This window comes from Onychomys torridus, chromosome 4, assembly GCF_903995425.1.
Source record: "Onychomys torridus chromosome 4, mOncTor1.1, whole genome shotgun sequence".
Taxonomy (NCBI): Eukaryota; Metazoa; Chordata; class Mammalia; order Rodentia; family Cricetidae; genus Onychomys; species Onychomys torridus.
In genome coordinates, this window is record NC_050446.1 from 127,292,753 (window position 1) to 127,313,209 (window position 20,457).

Consider the following 20,457-nt stretch of genomic DNA (forward strand, 5'->3'; position numbering starts at 1 on the left):
GTTGGGGGACACGAGTTTGAGCACGATTTCACGCGCCCCTTCCTCCGTCCAGACCCGACACCCACACAGTTCCCGAGGTGGGGAGAGAAACTGGGGGCGTCGGAGCCACTGTCCCAGCGTCCGGGGGTACTCACCCCCCTCCCCGCCTATGCGCGGGGCCGCTCTGCCCGGCTCGTTGGACTCCGGCTGCGGCTCCAGCGAGCGCAGGTGCTGGGGCTTGGCTTGCTTGCGCCGCGACATGGCGCGAAGGTGAGGCTCCCGGCGTGTCCCCAACAGTGGCCTCCTGAACAGCGCGCGTTTCCAGACTTCGGAGGCACACCTCCCCACAGGCCGGATCGCGCATGTCCCGACCCCGCCGCCCGTCACCCGGCAGGACGATTTATCAAGTGTCCTGACAGTCTCTTGGCCCGCAGCCAGGACCTCAGGGGTCCCGGGAACCCCGCTCCCACGCACGAGCTCCGGCTCCACCCCGGCCCCGCCACACCAGAATCTGCATTTTAACAAGCTCCCCAGGTGATGCGCGCGCACGCTCAGGTCGGAGAAACCCTGTCTGCATTTTAACGAGATCCCAGGTGATTCGTTGGCTCATTAAAATTGCAGAAGCGCCAGCCCTCTTCCGACTTTAATGTGCTCCGCGAGTCGCTGGGGAGCTCGTTAAAATGCAGATTCGGACTCGGTGAGTCTGGGGTGGGGCCCGCACGTCTGTGTTTCTAACGAGCTCCCACGTGAGGCCGTGGCCGCTGCCACGCGGGCTGGAGAGCTTTTACAGTCCCTCTTAATTGGTCCAGCCTGGGACCGCCGTCCTGGAATATTTCTCACAAAACCTCGCAGGGATTTTCTCATGCACAGGCAAGGTAGAGAAGAACCTGGGCTCATGGCGCGTCCTCTCACCTGTGCATCGGAATAGACAGTTTAAGGAGAACAGAGAGTATCTCCAGTCTGCAGAATGCACTCTTTCCTGCGGCCAGTTAAAAAAAGATAAAAAAAAAAAAAAAAAAAGTAGATGGGATTGGCCACATGGCTCAGCGGGCAAAAACCACTTGCCACCAAACCTGATGATTTGAGTTGAATCCTTTGTCCCACATGGTAGGAGAGAACTCATCCCTGTAAGATGTCCTCTGGCCTCCACAAATGGGACAACACACACACACACACACACACACACACACACACACACACACACACAAATACATGCAGCAACAAATTAAAAAGTAGATTTTGAAAGCCCTGCGTTCAGGAGGCGAGGCTGTAACTTGTACTATTTTATCCTGCCTTCCGTTCCTGTCCCGGGACTCAGGATCTAGGACCACACAGGAGAGGCCTTTGGGGCCAGCCAGGACGCAGGCCCCACCCACTGTGTGACTGAGGCGCGGTCCCCTCCCCGGGGTTTTGACTAATTGACTTTTCATGCTCAGACTAGCTGGGACCTTGTGGAGACCCTAGGGGGACCCCTCCTTCCACCTTCTGAACGACATCCAACAAGGATCGGGAAAGCCACCTACGTCCCCTCAAGGTGTTTACTTTCTTCAGATTGGGAAGTTACTTAAAACAGGGCTGTGCCCCAAGCCTGTCCAAACCTGAGAATCACGTGGTGACCACCTCTCAGAAAGACCCAGCAGCGTTCAGCGGCAAACTCTTTGGGGGCGGCGGGGGGGGGCGGGACGGGACCTGAGACTCGGTATTTTTAAATCAAGGCGGATGTGACAAGTTAAAGAACGGGGGCTTTAGCCTCTGAGGGCTTAGCCAGTCTGACCCGGTGCCATGTGTTCGTGCGGGAGGACGTTTGGCACTGGCAGGGGAGGGCTGGCTTTCTTAAGCTTCCTTTTGGATTCCAGTTGTCAATCTACTTAGGCATGTGTAAGTAATGCTGGGTGAAGTCACTTAAGGTTAAACTCCAAGACATAATTTAATGAAAGTTTTCTTTGGTATTATGTGTGCAGTTATACCTATGCAGAACAATTTAAACAGTTTTTAAAGATTTTATTGTTAAATTCTGTGTATGTGTGTGCCCCTCGTGGGCATGTACATTAGAGTGCACATGTCTCCAGAGGTCGGAGGCGTTGGTTTCCCTGGAGCTGGAGTTACAGGGAGTCCTGAGCTGGGACTGCACTCTGGTCGTCTGGAAGAACAGGACATGCACTACACTGCTGAGCCATCTTTATTCTCAACCACATGCTTTACATCATTTTTAAAACAACAACAACAACAAACTAGGTCAGGTGTAACGGCATGTGTCTTTATTTAATCCTGTACTTGGGAGGTAGAGGCAGGAGGATCTCGTGTGTTCAAGGACAACCTGTCTACATAGTGAGTTCTAGGCTAGCTAGGGCTACATAATGAGATCCTGTCTCAAATCCCCCCTACTTATTTATTTATTCATTCTTTTACGTGTGTGGGCGTGCGTGCGCACAGCCTAGAGGAAAACCTGAGAGTTGGTTCTCTCCTACCATGTGGGTCCAATGAACCCAGCTCAGGTTGTCAGGGTGGTTGTCTTACCCCTTACCTGCTGAACCATCTCCCAGCCCATAAGCAGACAGACTTGAAAATACGCACATGCTTTGGTTTAGTGTCTCCCAGGGTACATCAGGGTGACATCCAGAGACACTTGATACTATGTTATACTTACTTGGGCAATGGGACAAGCCTATTTCCTGCCCAGTCATCTCACAGGATCCAGGGATCCCCTTTTCATCCTTAGTGCATAGTATCTGCTAAGATCTCTCTTCTTTCTTTTTTCTGGTTTTTTGAAGACAGGATTATTTCTCTGTGTATCCCTGGCTGTCCTAGAACTCACTCTGTAGACCAGGCTGGCTTCAAACTCAGAGATCACTCCTGAATGCTGGGATTAACAGCGTGTGTCGTCATGCCTGGCCAGATCTCTTGAAATGCTGTCACTGTTTATCCACTTGGACTGATAATCATGGGGTGAGGACACCGCCGTCATCTACTCACTTGCTCTCCTGGGCAGTGGCACTTCTGCCAGGCCTGCCTGTGCTAGTGTGGACTGGGCTGCCAGCATGCGAGGTCTTCCCCAAGAGTGTCCTGGTTTCTCTTGAGTAAATGAAAGCACCAGACTAGAATGCCAGAAGAGAGGATGAGAAAATGATCACACCAATCTTCCCCCCACATCCCAACAAGGGAGAGGAGACAGACCATGGTCTGACTTCGTCTCCTCCACACAGGGCTACCAAACTGTCTTAATTCTGTTAACTGTATTGATGAAAATGGTCACTCATAACATCCCAATTTGCATTTTCTCTTCGTATTTGATTCTAAGAAAGAATAAAATGGAAATTATATTTTCTACCAATATTAGGAAAGAACTCCTTAGTATTTACTTGTTTATTGAGACAAGTCTCACCATGTAACCCTGGCTGGCCTGGAACTCACAACCTATACTGGGCTCACTTTGATGGCACTCACTGAGATCTGTCTGCTTCTGCCTCCTGAGTGCCAAGATTAAAGTTCCCTTTCATTCCCAGTGGCCAGTTCACTTAGGCATGTATAGGTAATGCTGGGTGTCCACCAGGATTCGAGAGATGGCTCAGCAGTTAAGAGCATGGGCCACTTTTCCAGAGGACCTGGGTTCAATTCCCAGCACCCACTGATGGATCACAACTACCTGTGACTCCACTTCCAGAGGATCTGATGACATCTTCTGGCTTCCTTGGTTATCAGAAATGTGGTGCACAAGCATGTGCAGGTGACACACCCATACAAATTAAACGAAAGTAATAAATAAAAAATTTAAAGGGGGGCTGGAGGGATGGCTCAGCGGTTGAGAGCACTGGCTGTTCTTCCAGAGGTCCTGAGTTCAATTCCCAGCAACCACATGGTGGCTCACAACCATATGTAATGAGATCTGGTGCCCTCTTCTGGCATGCAGACAGAACATTATATACATAATAAATAAATAAATAAACCTTTAAAAAATTTTAAAGGCATGTGCCACCATATCTAGCATTTGGTTTGATTTTGAAAGGATGTTATACTATTTTACAAGCTATTTAAAGTTCTAAGTTCTAGCCAATCTGTCTGTCTATCTGTCTGCCTTTCTTCTCATCTCTCCTTTGTTTGTTTGTTGCTGTTGTTGTTTTTTTTTTTTTTTCAGAGACAGGATTTCTCTGTGTAGCTTTGGAGCCTGTCCTGGATCTCGATTTATAGACCAGGCTGGCCTTGAACTCACAGAGATCCTCCTGCCTCTGCCTCCCGAGTGCTGGGATTAAAGGGGTGGGCCACCACTGCTGGGCAATTACCAAGTTTTAATAACTTGATTTCAAGGATCATTGCTAAAAATTATGGAAAACAAACCCCAGGGCCTGTGCTCAGGAACCATGGTTTTACCATCTACTGTTTTTCTTTTTTCTTTTTCTTTTTTTCTTTTTGTTTACATCTAGCTGATACCTTTTGAGTGTGTATGTATGTGTGTGTGGTTCGTCTGCACATGTGTGTCCAGGTGTACGTATGTTCAGAGGTCAGAGGAGGACATCAGGTATCCTGCTCTGTCACTCACACTGGGCTGTCACTGAACCCGAAGCTAGGCCAGCGGGCAGCAAGCCTCAGCAGTCCATCCCTGTATCCTCTCTTCTCCCTGATGCTGGAGTTGCAGGCTTGTCCATAGACCATGCTCATTTTTACATGGGTGCTTGGATCTGAACTCAGGTCTTTCTGCTGTGCGGCAAGCATGCTTCCCCAATGAGCCATCTCCCCAGCCCGCAGCTGATACATTTTGATCCTTCCTGATAATCAAGGGCTTTTGCAAATTCAACTGAAGAGGAAGTTACTTCTGACCCCTGAAGGTTTTGAGATGACACCTAAGTAGACTGGGGAACTCTGCTATTGAGTCCCAACACGCAGAGGGGGTCTGTACAAGTGACACAGCAACATCTCACGGGGGTAGGAGTGGGGGCCGTGGTGTGGCCAAGCCTGCATTTTCTCACTCCTAACAGCTGCTGGAGTTACTTCCTCATTCCATTCCGGACAGACCCATCACCTTCCTCTTCACTTCCTTCACAGAAAAAGCCAAGCCACTTCCACCGAAATGATTGGTTGGCCAAAGTATAATAGTGAGAACCTATGGCTTTCAGAATTCAAAGATTTTTGTCAGGAAACAGAGAGCACACCTCTGACTTAGGAGAAGACTCTCCTGGTCCCTCTGTGGCATGTGTTGCACATATATTAGTGTATGAATGCACATGCCCACTCAGGAGCTCGTGCAGCTAGAACAGGATGCCTAGTGTCTTCCTTTATCGTCCTTGACCTTGTCTTGAGACAGGGTCTCTCAATAAGCCAAAAACAAACAAAGAAACAAACAGAAACCCCTTCTCATTTGGCCAGTGAATTTTCAGGGTCAATCTGTCACACCCCCAATGTTGGGGTTACAGGTACCAGCTTTTTTTTTTTAAATTTAATTAATTAATTTATTTTGTATACAATGTTCTGCCTGCATATATGAGGCAGAAGAGGGCGCCAGATCTCATTACAGATGGTTGTGAGCCACCATGTGGTTGCTGGGAATTGAACTCAGGACCTTTGGAAGATCAGTCAGTGCTCTTAACTGCTGAGCCATCTCTCCAGCCCCAAGGTACCAGCTTTTTAATGTAGGTGCTGGGGATTCAAACCCAGGCCCTCACACTTGTAGAGCAGATAGTCCGACCACTGAGCCATCTCCTCAGCTCCTGCGTGGTCTTTGAAAGGCACCATTTGTTCCCCACTTTCTGTCAATGATATAATAATGCTGCTACAGTCAGGGTGACTGTGATGAGTAAGTTTATGTGCAGAGGCAGTGACGGTGCTCTACATGTCACTAATTATTTGTAATGATAGGATGAGTGTTACACTTCTCCACAATAATAGCTAACACTCAGCTGTAACTCAGTCCCACTTAACTAGACAAGACACTGTTTTTCATGGAATATTCTCGAAGCAAGCAAGCTTGGGAGCCACTGTTCTTCTGAGTTGCAGATTCCCACATTTTCACACCAGCTTCAACCCACACACACCTTTGAGAACACAAAAACAGTGGATTTCTGTGCTCACAGGTGTTGAAATGCTTCAGGATGTATCAAATACAGACATCCAAAGGGTAGGAAGCATATGCATATAAACACACACAATAGTGTATGAAGCAGAATACAGATTTTGCATACACACTTAGAAATGAAGGAGGGGCCTGAGAGGTGGCCTGTGACTTGTCCCTGGGGATGAATATGTAATGAAGTTGTGATTGAGTGACTGACTTATTGGTATAAATCTTTTCATAATCGTCTAAGTTTTTAAAAAGATTTTTTTTAAAGGTTGGGGTGACTGGGAAGATGGCTCAGCAGTTAAGAGCACTGGCTAGTCTTCCAGAGGACCCATGTTCAATTCCCAGCACCCACATGGCTTCTCACACCATCTGTGACTCCAGTGGTAGGGAATGATGCCCTAATCCTCCTTAGGCACGGAATGCACGTGATGCACAAACACACACACAGACAGAACATCTACACACAGAAAAATGTTTTTAAAAAATTTATTTTAACTGTGTGTAGATGTCTGTATGTCTATGTGGGGGTATGTGCACAGGAATACAGGTTCCCTGGAGGCCAGGAGGTGTCAGGCTCTGCTGAGGAGGAAGTTACAGGCAGCAGGGAGCAGAACTCGGGTCCTCTGCAAGAGGCCTTAAGGCCCATCTCTTCAGGCCTTAAGTTTTTCAAAAACTTAAACAACAAAATTGGAATGACATGTAAAGATGATAACTATGCCATTTCAGGGAGACCCTGCCTCCAAACAAACAACAACCCAAACCAAAGCACCTTTGAGGTTCCCTCCCACCCTAGGTGTGGCGCATGCTTGGATTCAGCAAACCCATCAGCTTCTCCCTCTTCTGCCAGCCTTTCTTTCTTTCTTTCTTTCTTTCTTTCTTTCTTTCTTTCTTTCTTTCTTTCTTTCTTTCTTTCTTTCTTTCTTTCTTTTTTGGTAAGCTTTACTTACACATTTCATCACTAAACACTATTCTGCACAGTCTTGCCTCCCTCACTGAGTGTTTTTCCTTCCCTGGAATCTGGTAGTCTGTGATTCAAACATGTTGCCACAGGCAGCTGAGTCTGTTTTCATTCCCCCCATAATCCAGTGTGTGAACACACCACACTGTGCGCCTTGCCCTGCCAAAGGGCACTCTCCAGCTTGGTAATTATGAACAAGGCAAGTGCCAAGGCAAGTGCGTACATTCCTGCAGGGGCTTCTTGGTCCATGGATATTCGCTTGCTTTTCCATACCCTGAATTTGCACTGAATCACCAGCTCCCCAGGTGATTCAAACATAAGAAGCACAGAGATCAGAATCTGCTTTTTAACAAGGTCCCAGAGCCGCACGTTGGCTTTATTAGTTCACACTCTCATCCCCATGTTATTTTAAATGAAAAAGAAACTAGTTGGGGGGCTGGCGAGGTATTTAGAGGTATTTAGGGGCTTTGTAAAAGTCTTTATCTTCAAGCCTGACACAGAGTTCAGTGGTCAGAAAACCCACAGGAGAGGACCAACCCCACAAAGGTGTCTTCTGACCTCCACATGCACACTGCGGCATGCATGTACCCCACACTCCCACATAATAACAAACAAACAAACAAATAAATAATTTAAAAAAGTGACTGCCTGGTGATGTAGCTCAGTTGGTAGAACGCTTGCCTAGCATGCCCAAAGCCCTGGGTTCCATCCCCAGCATGGAATGAACTGGTACCTCACAGCTGTAATCTCCAACCCAGGAGATGGAGGCAGTGGGGATCATGAGTTCAAGGCTATCCTTGGCTACCTAGAGAATTCAAAGCCAACCTCAGCTACTGGAGACCTTGTCTCAAAAATAAAGAAACACAAAAAACACTATCTCTGCTCCCTCCCCCCATACAGCACAGCCTTTAAGAGACTAGAGGGCATACCCTTAGCTAATATATGAGGGGCTTTGTGTGGTCGGCTCGCCTTGAATAAATTGCCCTGTCTTCCTCTGTCCTGTCAGCTGAGGTGGGAATGTTTGTTTTCCTTCGAAATCACACCTTGAGAAGGAAAGGGATTAGGCCGTGGGGGTGGGGCCCTGCTGAATGGATTAGTGTCCTTCTCAATGGATAGTGGGTATGCTTAAGGCACATTGTAGTAAGTACATGGAATTTTCAAGGAATAATTAAAAATATCATTCAAAGTAAAGAAAAGACTTGAGAAACACCAGGTGAAGACAAAGTCGGAAGATGTGTCTGTGAGCAAACAATCTTTCCCACATGCCGGCATCTGCCCTGGGACTTGCTTCAGCTTGACCTCCTAGTCTCTAGACTTACAAGAAATGATTTTTCTGTTGTTTGGAAGCTAACCAGTCTATGGCACTTTATTATACAGTACCTAAACAGACTAAGGTGCCCCGCTTAGCATCTAGACGTATCTCAAGGCAGGCCCCTTGTCTGATTTGGGGAGGTGACATCATCACTCCTGGCCTGATGGAACATGGACATCTTGACAGGACAGCAGAGGCAGAGGAGTGGCCCATGCCTACAAGGATGGAAAGAGTTACCACCTACAGAAGTTCACTGTGGGCTAGGGATGGCTTGAAAATACAGTTTACTTGTACTTATATTTCCAGAATTTGGCTCCCATTGTGTGTGTGTGTGATGCTGGGAATTGAACTCAGGACCTTATACATTCCAGGCAAGGGCTTTACCACTGAGCTATGCTCCCAGCTGCTCCTTAACTTCCCTGAGCCCCAGGTTCTTCACCTGTAAAATGTTTTGTTTTTTTCCTTAAATGTTAAGAGGAAACGTATCTGGCTGGAGAGTTGGCTCAGTGGTTAGAGCACTGGCTGGCTGCTCTTTCAGAGAATCAGAGTTCAGTTCCTAGCACCCACATGGCAGCTCACAACTATCCGTAACTCCAGTTCCAGGGCTGCTCTTCTGACCTCCATGGGCACTGCAAGTACGTGGTGTATAAACATACACGCAGGGAAAACAAACACATACTTTTTGTTTGTTTTTGAGACAGAACTTCTCTGTGCAGCCCTGGGACTCTCTCTGTAGATCCACCTGCCTCTACCTCCTGAGTGCTAGGATTAAAGGCATGTGCCTCTACCTCCTGAGTGCTAGGATTAAAGGCGTGTGCCACTACTGCTTGGCTAAAAATATTTGATTTTAATAAAGAGAAAAATGTGTGGAAGGGAACCAACAAAGTAACTAATCCAGAACATCCCATTCTTGCTGTGGACCATCAACCTTTCCTCTCCTTGCACTATAATACTTTCTGCATCTGTTGTAAAATAATCGTGGTGAGCTGTCTAATTTTAGTGGGTGTGTACACTGTGCCAGGCACGCTAGAAATACTTTGGTAAAGATCTGGGGGTTGGAGAGGTGGCTCAGTGGCTGAGAGCTCTTACTGTTCCTACAGAGGACCTCAGTTTAGTTTTTAACATCTCATGGTGGCTTACAACCTCCAGGTCCAGGGCATCCAGTGCCGCCCTCTTCTGGTCTCCATAGGTACTGCATGCACATGGTGCACAGTTGTGCAAGCAGTCAAATCACATACATATAAAATAAAAGCAAATAAATATTTAAGGAAAAAAAAAGAGCTAGGTGGCAGTGGTGTTCACTTTTAATCCCAGCACTTGGGAGGCAAAGCCAGGTGGATTTCTGTAAGTTTGAAGCCAGCGTGGTCCACAGAGCGAGATCCAGGACAGGCACCAACACTGCAGAGAAACCTTGTCTTAAAAAACAAAAACAGGGTTGGGGGATTTAGCTCAGTGGTAGAGCGCTTGCCTAGCAAGCGTAAGGCCCTGGGTGCGATCCTCAGCTCAAAAAAAAAAAAAAAAACAAAAAAAACCAGTTAAAACAAACAAACAAAAACACACCCAACCAACCAACCAAACAAGCAAACAAACAAAAAAGAAAGAAAAAGAAAAAGAAAATCCAAACAAAAACAAAACCAGCAAGATGGCATGCTAGGTTAAGGCACCTGCTGCCTAGCTTGATAACTTGAATTGGAGTTTTCCCTAAGTTGGAGGGCACGGGCTGCAAATTGTCCTCTGACTACCACTGGACACTGTGACACATGGAAAGCACCCCCACCTACACACACACTGCTGTGGGGCAATCCTTCTGTGCGCCGTGAATATGTACCACTCTCATTGGTTGATAATAAAGCTGATCTGGCCTATAGTGAGGCAGAATAAGGCTGGGTGGGATCGCCAAACTGAAAATACCGAGCAAAGAAGGGTGGAGTCGGAGGGAGAGAGGAGCCAGCTGCTGGGGAAGCAAGATGCTGGAGGACAGGTACAGCCATGAGCCATGTGGCAAAATACAGATGAACAGAACTGGGTTAATTTAAGTTGTAAGAGCTAGTTAGTAATAAGACTGAGCTATAGGCTGAACATTTTGTAGTTAATATAAACTTTTGTGTGATTATTTGGGACCGGGCAGTTGGGACAAAAGAAGAGATCTGGCTCTATTTACACACAAAAAATAAATAATTATAAACCCCACATACTTTCCAAGTCACATTCCCAGACCAAAACCATTAACATTAGAGAGCAGAAACAAAACATCCTTTCCCAAATTTGAACTACTTAAAAACTAGGGAATATGGGGGTGGGAGAGAGGTCCTGAGTTCAATTCCCAGCAACCATCTGTAATGAGATCTGGTGCCCTCTTCTGGCCTGCAGGCATACATGCAGGCAGAATAGTGTATACATAATAAATAAATAACATCTCCCTCCAAAAAGCTAGGGAACATGGCTTTAGATTTCATTTCCTCCAAACAACTCCCTACGAGAGCAAGGTAGCTGGACATTAGGAGATGACATTTAAGTTTGTAGGTGTGGCTGGGCGGTGGTGGTGCACGCCTTTAATCCCAGCACTCCGGAGGCAGAGCCAGGTGGATCTCTGTGAGTTCCAGCCCAGCCTGGCCTACAGAGCAAGATCCAGGACAGGCTCCAATGCTATACAGAGAAACCCTGCCTTGAAAAACAAAAGTTACAGGTATGAATGTGAGGGAAGTAGGCTAATGGATTCCTAACCTTGTATGCTGTGGGATTTCCTGTGTTTATACACATTAAAATAAGTAAGTCATTATTATTGCTTATATGAAAATAGAGAATTTCTTGCCAAGAGCAGAGACCCAGAAGTAGTAAGAATTCAGATATCAAGGGCCCAAGAAAACAAAGGAAGGAGACAAACCCAGTTCTAAGGCAAGGCTCTCCAGGAGATTCTAACTTTGCATTGAAGGGTGTGTTGTCCGCTCCCTTACCCCCAGCATGGCCTTCAACTTGCTACAAGCTTGAGGTTAATCCTGAACTTCTGATCCTCCTGCTTTTAATCCCAGACCTCTGAGATCACAAGCTTGCACCATGGGGTGGGCATGGGGATGATGGAGCCCAAATCTTTCCGAATGTTAGGCCAGCACACTACTGACTCAGCCCATAATTGGAAGGTTTCAAACACCACTGTTTTGTGTTTTCCCAGTTTATTACTCAAAACAAATCATCTCTTCATATAGAAGTGAGATGATTACACAACCACTTTTATTAAATAAATTCATGTTACTGAAGGAAGAAAGTAGGCAGTTCTGGCCAAGATGTGACTAAGCAGTCCCATTCCCAGATACCTATTTTGGGGTTTTTTGAGACAGGGTTTCTCTATGTAGCCCTGGCTCTTACTCTATGTTCTGTAACTCACTCTGTAGAACAGGCTGGCCTCGAACTCACATAGATCCGACTGTCTCTGCCTCCCAAGTGCTGGGATTAATGTCATGTGTCACCACCGCCCAGCTCTAAAATGCTTTTTTTGTTTTTGTTTTGTTTTGTAATAGTGACTGACCTTTCCTTATCTGTCGGTCCTGGCAGACACTGGAACCAGAGACAACATTCCTAGATTTTTAACATCTTTGGTCATTCTGGCTTGCTCTTTGGCGCCACCTAATGACTAAGTGTCATTTCAATTCAAAAGGGAAGTTTGAATTTCTCGGTGTGGCTCTTGCCATAACAAGGCAGTGCTTCTCTTATTTAGACCCTGAGCAGAGATGGACTTTTAAGAAACCACATCTTGGGCTGGAGAGATGGCTCAGAGGTTAAGAGTACTGACTGCTCTTCCAGAGGTCCTGAGTTCAATTCCCAGCAACCACATGGTGGCTCACAACCATCTGTAATAAAATCTGGTCCCTCTTCTGACCTGCAGGCATATAGGCTGTATACATAATAAATAAATAAATCTTAAAAAAAGAAGGAAAGAAAGAAAGGAAGGAAGGAAGGAAGAAACCACATCCCAGGAAACCCTGAAAACCTTCCTAGGCTCCCACAACTATTTACATATTAACAGAAATGTCAGAACTGTCATGAAGAAACTGGGTGGGAGCCACATGGGCGAGCAGTGGGAGGCCGGTAATCCCAGGAGGCTGGAAGCTAACCCTTCTGGGTCTTGAATTTGAGGCCAGCCTGGGCTACAGAGTGAGACCTTATCTCTAAAACAAAACTAAGGAGGAGAAAGTTTGGATTACTTTGGATATCCAGTGTATTAAGCCTAGTTGTGAAGGGGGGAAGTATTTATGAGAAGACCCCAAACCCCCAAGCCCTGACGCCCCAAGTTCCCTCTGGTTACAGAGCAGTTGAAGGGCTGGGGAGATGGATACACAGTCAGGAGTGCATGTGCTGCTCTTGCAGAGGACCCAAGTTTGTTTCCCAGAGCCCAAGCCAGCTCATCATCACTGGTAACTCCAGCTCCAGGGGGATCTGACGCCCTCTCTGGCCTCTCTGGGTACCTGTACTTATGTACACACACAACACACACACACACTAAATCTTCACAAAATAAACTTCACAACCTTTCCCCCTCCCTAATCATATCTTGACCTGTAACAGAATATCACTCCTCAGTATATTTTAACCGGGTGGTAGGGCATTGTTCCTTTAGGATATCCATCTCCAACACTCTTGCTAGGAAATGGTCCGTCATAGATTTGGATCTATGGAGGGACAAATAGGGATCTATGTAGTAGACAAGTACTCCAGTCTCTCAGTCAGTCAGTCAGTCTCTCTCTCTCTCTCTCTCTCTCTCTCTCTCTCTCTCTCTCTCTCTCTCTGTGTGTGTGTGTGTGTGTGTGTGTGTGTGTGTCTCCAGAAAAGCTAAGTTCCATCTACTATACAAACTGAATGCAACAAAAACCCCAAACCCAAACACCTTTATTCCAGTTGGAAAATCAAATCTGGAACATGAAAAGTCAAACTGTAAACAAACAAACAAACGCATCCAGTCCCTAATGCAGTGAATTGCAACTCCTATTGGAACCAGCCTTGGGAACTTTTAAGACAGAGGAACGGCTTGAGGGAGGAATTGGGTTGGTCTCCACGTAGTTTCCCTATTAAAAAATTACATAAACCGTATAAAATACAATTTATTACAGGGGACCAGGAGCCTCTTACAACATTCCTCTTGCCATAGTCTGACAGCACCCCTCCCCTCCAGAATGTATCTGAAGCACTAATCAGGTATGGAATCTGCTGGGCAGAGCAGGGCAGGGTGTGCGGCCCCGTGGATGATGGAGTAAGTCTGCTTCGGCAGTTCTTGCTGAGAGGAGAATATAGGCGGCGCCGTGGTGGCCACGGCGATGCTCTGGCCTCCGCTCACCACTGTCACCTCCGCGGTGCCCTCCTGAATCAGAGCGTTAAGGCCTTCGAAGTCCGAGCACGTGATACCCGAACTGGCAATGAATGTCTGGTTTCCCGTGCCTTCCTGGGTCCCAGCTGGGGTAGTGGGGATCAGAGTCTGTTGTAGGGTGGCCCCTGTCGCCTGTTCATGGGTGGTCAGCAGAACAGTGGGCTGACTCAGGGTACCCGCTTCGCCAGGACACCCAGGGGGCTGAGGAGGGGTGATTAGACTGACCTGGCGTAGGATCTGCAGCCGGCCGTTCCCCGGGAGCTCCTCTGGGGTCTGGGCTACCAGGGTGGGGGGCACAATGTTGACAGCAGCCGCAGCCGCTTGGACGATGGTGTTCGCCTGGGGTACCTGATGCCCCACGATGATCTTGACCCTCCCCTCACTGAACTGAGACACCTGGCTGGACTGGAGGGGGACCTGGAGATGCCCCACGGTGAGGGGAGCAGCCGGCTGCTTGCTGGCGTCAAGGTGCAGCTGCACGACAGTCACATCCGAGTTCTTACTGTCGTGGTACTCACTGTGCTGTCTCTTGTGGCTGCGGAGGGAGTCCTCCCGCATGAACGAGGCCTCGCAGATGTCACAGTGGAACGTCTTCTTGGCATCCAGCTTGGTCACCTGCCGGCTGCTCTGCCTGCCGGTGTCCTTCCTCTCCGGGGCCTCGGTCTTGAGCATGTCGGCGTGGAACTTCTTCATGTGCTTGCTCAGGTTACTGGGCTGCTTGGTGTCGAAACTGCAGTAGTTGCATTTGAACGGGCGCTCAGTGCAGTGGATGCGCTCGTGCACGCGCAGCGCGGCCTTGCTGGAGCAGGAGTAGCTGCACTCTGGACACTTCTCCGGGTGCTCCGACTGGTGCAGGCGGCTGTGCTTCCGCAGGGTGGATTTGCTGTCACCCAGGAAGTCGCAGTGCGGACACTTGAAGTTATTCCCGCTGTGCTTGATGCGGATGTGCGACTTGAGGTTCCCCTTCATGGTGCAGCGGACATTGCAGAACTCGCACTTGAAAGGCTTCTCCCCTGAGTGCACACGCATGTGCCTTTTCAAGTCCGAGCTGATTTTGAACTTGGCACTACAGAGCCAGCACTGGAAGGGGGCGTCCCCTGTCAACACAAGGTGAGTTTCCATAAGAACAGGCAGGTTAAAAACGACAACAAGGATCAACAAGGATCCCTCCTGAAGCACACACCAGAAAACATAGCAAGGCAGGAGGCTGGCCCCCTCCTCACCACAGCTCCCAGCAGCCCTTGGGATTCTCTTCGGTACCCAAACCCAAGTCATTACCATAAGTGTCGGCACAGCCCCACCCCTAGAAAACCCAGAAGCGGGTGTAAGGGTGATTTTTGAAAGGGACCATTTAAATGTCCTCAATAGGATCTGCAATTCTAGTCCTTACAGCATATATATATATATATATATATATATATATATATATATATATATATATATATATATATTTTAGACAGGGTCTATGTAGTCCTGGCTGTCCTGGAACTCACTATGTAGACCAGGCTGGACCCTAACTCACAGAGATCTGCCTGCTTCTGCCAATCTTATAATTGTTTTTTAAAAATGATTTCATGGCTGGGTGGTGGTGGTGCATGCCTTTAATCCCACCACTCGGGAGGCAGAGCCAGGCGGATCTCTGTGAGTTTGAGGCCAGCCTGGTCTACAGAGCGAGATTCAGGAAAGGCACAAAGCTACACAGAGAAACCCTGTCTCAAAAAACCAAAACAAAAAACAGCAACAACAACAACAAAAAAACCCAAAAAAACCCCAAAAACCAAAAAACCCCCCAAAAACAAAAACAAAAAAACCCCAAACATTTCATTTCTAATTTTACACACACACACACACACACACACACACACACACACACACACACGTGTGTGTGTGTGTGTGTGTGTGTGTGTATGTGAGAGAGAGTATGTGTGTGCCAATGCAGGTGTCTGTGGAGGCCAAAAGAGAGGACTGAATCTCCTGTGAGCTGCCTGGTGGGCGTGCTGGGAATTGAACCCAGGTCCTCTGGAAGAGAGGCTGCTGAGCTGTCTCTCCAGCCTCTTTCAGAGTTTTAGGTTGGTCCTGGATGGTAGGAGCCATGCCAAGCATATTACAGGTGGTCTTGTCCTTGCTAGCAACACTCCTACAAGGTAGGAGCCGATATTAGCTCTGTTCTGAGCACTACTATGCAAATGAGGGGGTCCTGAGCCTGCATAACTCATTCATGGTCACCATACAGCACTCAGCAGGGCTTGGCTCCAAGCCAGGCTGACTCCAATGCCAGGCAACGAGTTGTACACGTAACCCATGCTCACTTTCTCAGGGCGTGCTCTCTGAAGACCCTGATCATGCTTCACGTTTTCGTAGCTGGTTAACGATGTCATCCTGAGCTGCCTAATGCATTCAACTAGAGCCTGCAGGGATCAGTTTAACACAATCCCAGAAAACCAAGATGCCTGAACCAAACAACAAATACTTCTTTCACATGGCTGATTAACATTAGGCATGCTAACTCCTCAACTGGATGTGGGAAGCTCCAGCCTGGGGCCCAAACCCTGGCCACTGGTGGCTTTATAAATAAAGGTTATTGGATCAGGGCCATTCTCCTCTGCTGAAGAATGAACCCAGGCTTCACCCATGCTAGGGCAGCACAGCTGTTTAAACCTGGTTACTGCCCCATAGCCATTTTCCCAGTTAGTTGTTAGTGTCAACTCAACACAACCCAGAGTCAACTGAGTACCTCAGCTGAGGAATGGCCATGCCTGTGAGGAACTGTCTCGACTGATGGGGAGGGCCTAGCCCACCCTTGGCGTCATTATCCCTAGGCAGGTGAATCTGAACTGTGTAAGAGAGCCAGTCAGCAGCTTTCCTCTGACTTCTGCTTCAGCTCCTGCCCTGACTTTCCTCAGTGATGGGCTGTGACCTGGGAAGGGCAAGTCCTTTCTCCTCTCAAGTGGCTTTAGGCCATAATGTTCATCACACAACAGAAAGAAAATGAAAATAGACAGTTGCTCTATCAGTGGCTACAGGCCCCTAAAGCCCAAGGTGTTTCCTAAGTAGCCCTTTTGTTTTGTTTTGTTTGTTTGTTTGTTTTGAGACAGGGTTTCTCTGTGTAGTTTTGGTGCCTGTCCTGCTCTGTAGACCAGGTTGGCCTCGAACTCACAGAGATGCACCTGCCTCTGCCTCCCGAGTGCTGGGATTAAAGTCATGCGCCACCACTGCCTGGCCTAAGTAGCCCTTTTAATTAATAAAAATGGAATGTGTGTGGCCATATGTGGATATCAGAGACCAACCTAAAGCACTGTTCCTCAGGAGCTGTCTACTTTGTGTGTGTGTGTGTGTTTTTTTTTTTTTTTTTTTTTTTTTTGGTATTGTTTGGGTTTCTCTGTGTAGCTTTGCACCTTTCTTGGGGTTTTTGTTTTTTTTGAGACAGGGTTTCTATGTAGCCCTGGCTGTCCTGGAACTGGCTCTGTAGACCAGGCTGGCCTTGAACTTGGAGATTCACCTTCTTCTGTTTCCCAAGTGCTGAGATTGAAGAGGCCTACTTTGTGACAGGGTCTCTCATTGGCCTGGGGCCCAACCAGTAGGCTAGGCTAGCTGCCAGTGAGCCTTGGGACTCCTTCTGACTCTGCTCCCATGCCACCATCACAGGTGCCTGCCACTATGCCACTTTTTACATGAGTTCTAGGAATCAACTCAGGTCCTCATGCTTGAGTGGTAAGCACACACTGAACCATATCCTCAGCCCCCAAGTGTTTTCCAATAATGTTAGCCTTCAAACAATGTCGCCCCCTTGCGGCAGTTTGTCAAAGCTCACGGAACCCTTCTACAGGATGCTTCAAATGCACACACAAAACAAGCTAATAAAAAAACAATAGGAATACAGAAGAAACCAAATACATTGTTAAAACCACTGAAAGATTCACATCGAGCAAAGTGTGTCTTAGCAGGGATTACACAGCCACCTAGCGGCGGGTCTCGGAACTACAGCAGCTTCTAGACTGGTATTCACAAAATGTGTAATCACCCAGCTGCAATGATTGCTTTGAAACCCTGTGAGTTCAGAGCATTTGCTCAAAGTGGAATAACAGACATTTCCTCTTGTTTTTCTCTTCATCAATTCTATTAGTGACAAAATCCAGGAAAACAAAAACAAAAACCCATAACCAAATCTCATAGCTAGGTTGCAGAGTTAACACCACTTTTCTAGAAATTGAGATCTTTTGAGACAGGGTCTCTTGTAGCCAAGGCTAGCCTCTAACTTCTCATGTAGCTGAAGGTGACCTTGAAATTCCTGTTTTCACTTCCCCAAGTGCTGAGATTACAGGTGTATACCACTGCACCCCACCTATTTTTTCTTTTTTTAAATCACAAATATTTTTTAAAAAATTATTTGATTATTTTGTGTGTATAGGTGTTCTGTCTGCATGTATGTGTGTGCAATGTCCACAGAAGGAGGATCCGGATGCCCAGGACTGGAGTCACATGGTGGTGAGGCATCACATGCAAGCTGTGGATCAAACCTGGTCCTCTGCAAGGGCAGCACGTGCTCCTAACAGCCCAACCAACACTCCCACCCCACGACTATTTCCCAACTTTCTTTTTAGTACATCTGGATGCTTCAAAATCACACTAATTACTCATTTATTTCCTGACTGCGTGATGGTGTGTGTGTGGTGTGTGGACATACGACAGCACATGTGTGGTGCTCAGGACAACTTGTGGGAGACCTGTCTCTCCTCTCACCATGTGGGTCCTGAGGACTGAGCTCATGAAAGCAAGCCCTTCCAGCCACTGAACCGTCTCTCTAGACTTAATTTATCCCTTCCCTCCTTTCTTTTTTCTTTTCTTTCTTTTTTTCTTTCTTTCTTTTTTTTTTTAAGACAAGGTTTCTTTGTGTAACCTTGGCTGTCCCTGGAACTCACTCTGTAGACCAGGCTGGCCTCTAGCTTGAAGCAATCCACCTGCCTCAGCCTCTCCAGTGTTGGGATTAAAGGTGTGTGCCACCACTACCTGGCTCTGAATTTATTTCTTAAATGTAGTGTACTGGCCAAAGCTCTGGTGTAAGATCTGCAGTACCAGTGACTACACCCCCCGTCCTAGCATCCCACGGAGCAGGGTTTAAGGATGCTGCAGAGTGAGTGATTGACAGACAGTTGTATTGAAACCCACAACGCTTTCCTAACCTTCGGCTGTAACTAAAATGATCGGCGGCACAGAGCCTCAGCCTGGCCGGCAGGTGAAGCAATGCTATTCATGTATAGTTGTCCAAGTGTCACAAGCGGATAGAAAACAAAATGAATACGCCACGGAGACGACACATAACTGGCACACATTTCAAATGGTAGGAAACACATCTTTCTACAGCAATCTAAAGATGTCACTAGCAGGACTGAGTTCAACCCCGTAAGTCCAAGTGGACCTCTGATGGTCTTGTGTGGATTGGGTACCACTATGTGGCCCTGGTTGGCTCTGAACTCTTTAATTTCATCTTCTTTTCGTACATATATTTATTTTTCTTGTGTGTGTTCACATGCGTGAGAGCGCACATGGAGGCCAGAGGTTGACGTCAGCGTCTTTCTCTATCACGCTCCGTTTTACTCACCAAGGCAGGGTCTCTCGATGAACTTGAGGCTTGCCTGGTTAGTCTGGTGAGTCAAATTGTCCCTAGGACCCCCCACCCCTCCTCCGAGTGCGGGAATCACAGGCAGCCACCATCCTTACCCACCTTGTGTTATGTTCTTAGCACAGCAAGCTATTTACTGAGCTATCTCCTTAGCCCAGGCTATGAACTCTTGATCCTCCTGCCTCAGCTGGGTGCTTCTGGTTTTTGGTTGTGAGCCACCAGGCCTGGAAGAACCAGACTGAGGAAGTGGAGTTGAAAACAGAACAGACTCCAGACAAGAGGCTGGGCACCAGTTATGTCAGTGTCTTAGCTGCAAGAGATCACATGGATATCCCCAAATCTCCCACCTCCCATCCCTCTTTGTAGCCTCTGACTCCTAAATGATTACACAAGCTCTTTGGACAAGGGCAGGGTCATGTGCTGTGACCTATATCAGGCTCAAAGGTCACTGGATTTGGCCAATACTGTTCAGCAGGATCAACCAGACTTGGCACAAAGGTTTATTTGTTGTTTTGTTTGGTAGGGGATTGTTGAGATAGGGCCTCATGTAGCCCAGGATGGCCTCAGACTGGTTACATAGCTGAGGCTGACCCTGAACTACTGATCCTTCTGCTTCTACCTCCTGAGTGCTGGGATGACAGAAAACAAGTCCCGACAGGCACTTTGGAATGGCTTTGTCTTTGGGAGTGTGTTGCTCACACATCATGAGAAGGTTGCTCCTGGCTAGCCCGCTGGTCCCAGGAGAATGGCGACAGATGTATGTGCACAGGTAGATCACTCCAGCCCAGGGTGCAGTGACTTCTCGTACAGCCAGCAGCCTCTCATATTTAAAACCCACCCGAGGACAGAGAGTAACCTACAGGAGCCTCAGCTGATGCTCACACAGCATGTGGATGGAGGAGGCTGCTGCATTTATAGAGGTTTGGGGGAGGGGAGGTTATTGGGGCCTGGGAATGAGAGACTGCCAAAGCAGAGAACTGAAACCTTGCCTCAAAAACATAATTCACACTTAACAGCAAACACCTAGCAGTTAAACTTAGACAATCAGCACACTGGTGAACAGATACCCAGGCAGCTCGGGCTTGGAGGGTACAATAATTGGTACCAGAAGAGAAGTTCACTAAAGAGCCCAGTGGGTCCTGAGCAGAGTGTGGAGGGAAAGGCAATGATTTCCTAGATTGCT

The 20,457-nt window shown here is 47.5% G+C and overlaps 1 protein-coding gene across 4 annotated transcripts in view; it reads right to left on the minus strand.

Annotated features, from left to right (window-relative positions):
* The window catches only part of Zfp64 (ZFP64 zinc finger protein), a 65,768-nt gene that overhangs the window by 19,605 nt on the left and 25,706 nt on the right, over positions 1 to 20,457 (minus strand). Inside the window, exon 1 of one of the 4 annotated variants that reach the window (XM_036185599.1) lies at positions 135 to 457. The exons of 1 other annotated variant lie outside the window; for it this stretch is intronic. In XM_036185599.1, the coding sequence (XP_036041492.1) occupies positions 135 to 240 (106 nt within the window). In that variant the 5' untranslated portion in view covers positions 241 to 457. Of the gene's footprint in view, positions 1 to 134; positions 458 to 13,157; positions 14,752 to 20,457 lie in introns of those variants that run through there. 2 more of the 4 variants (XM_036185596.1, XM_036185597.1) reach the window with 2 other exon arrangements.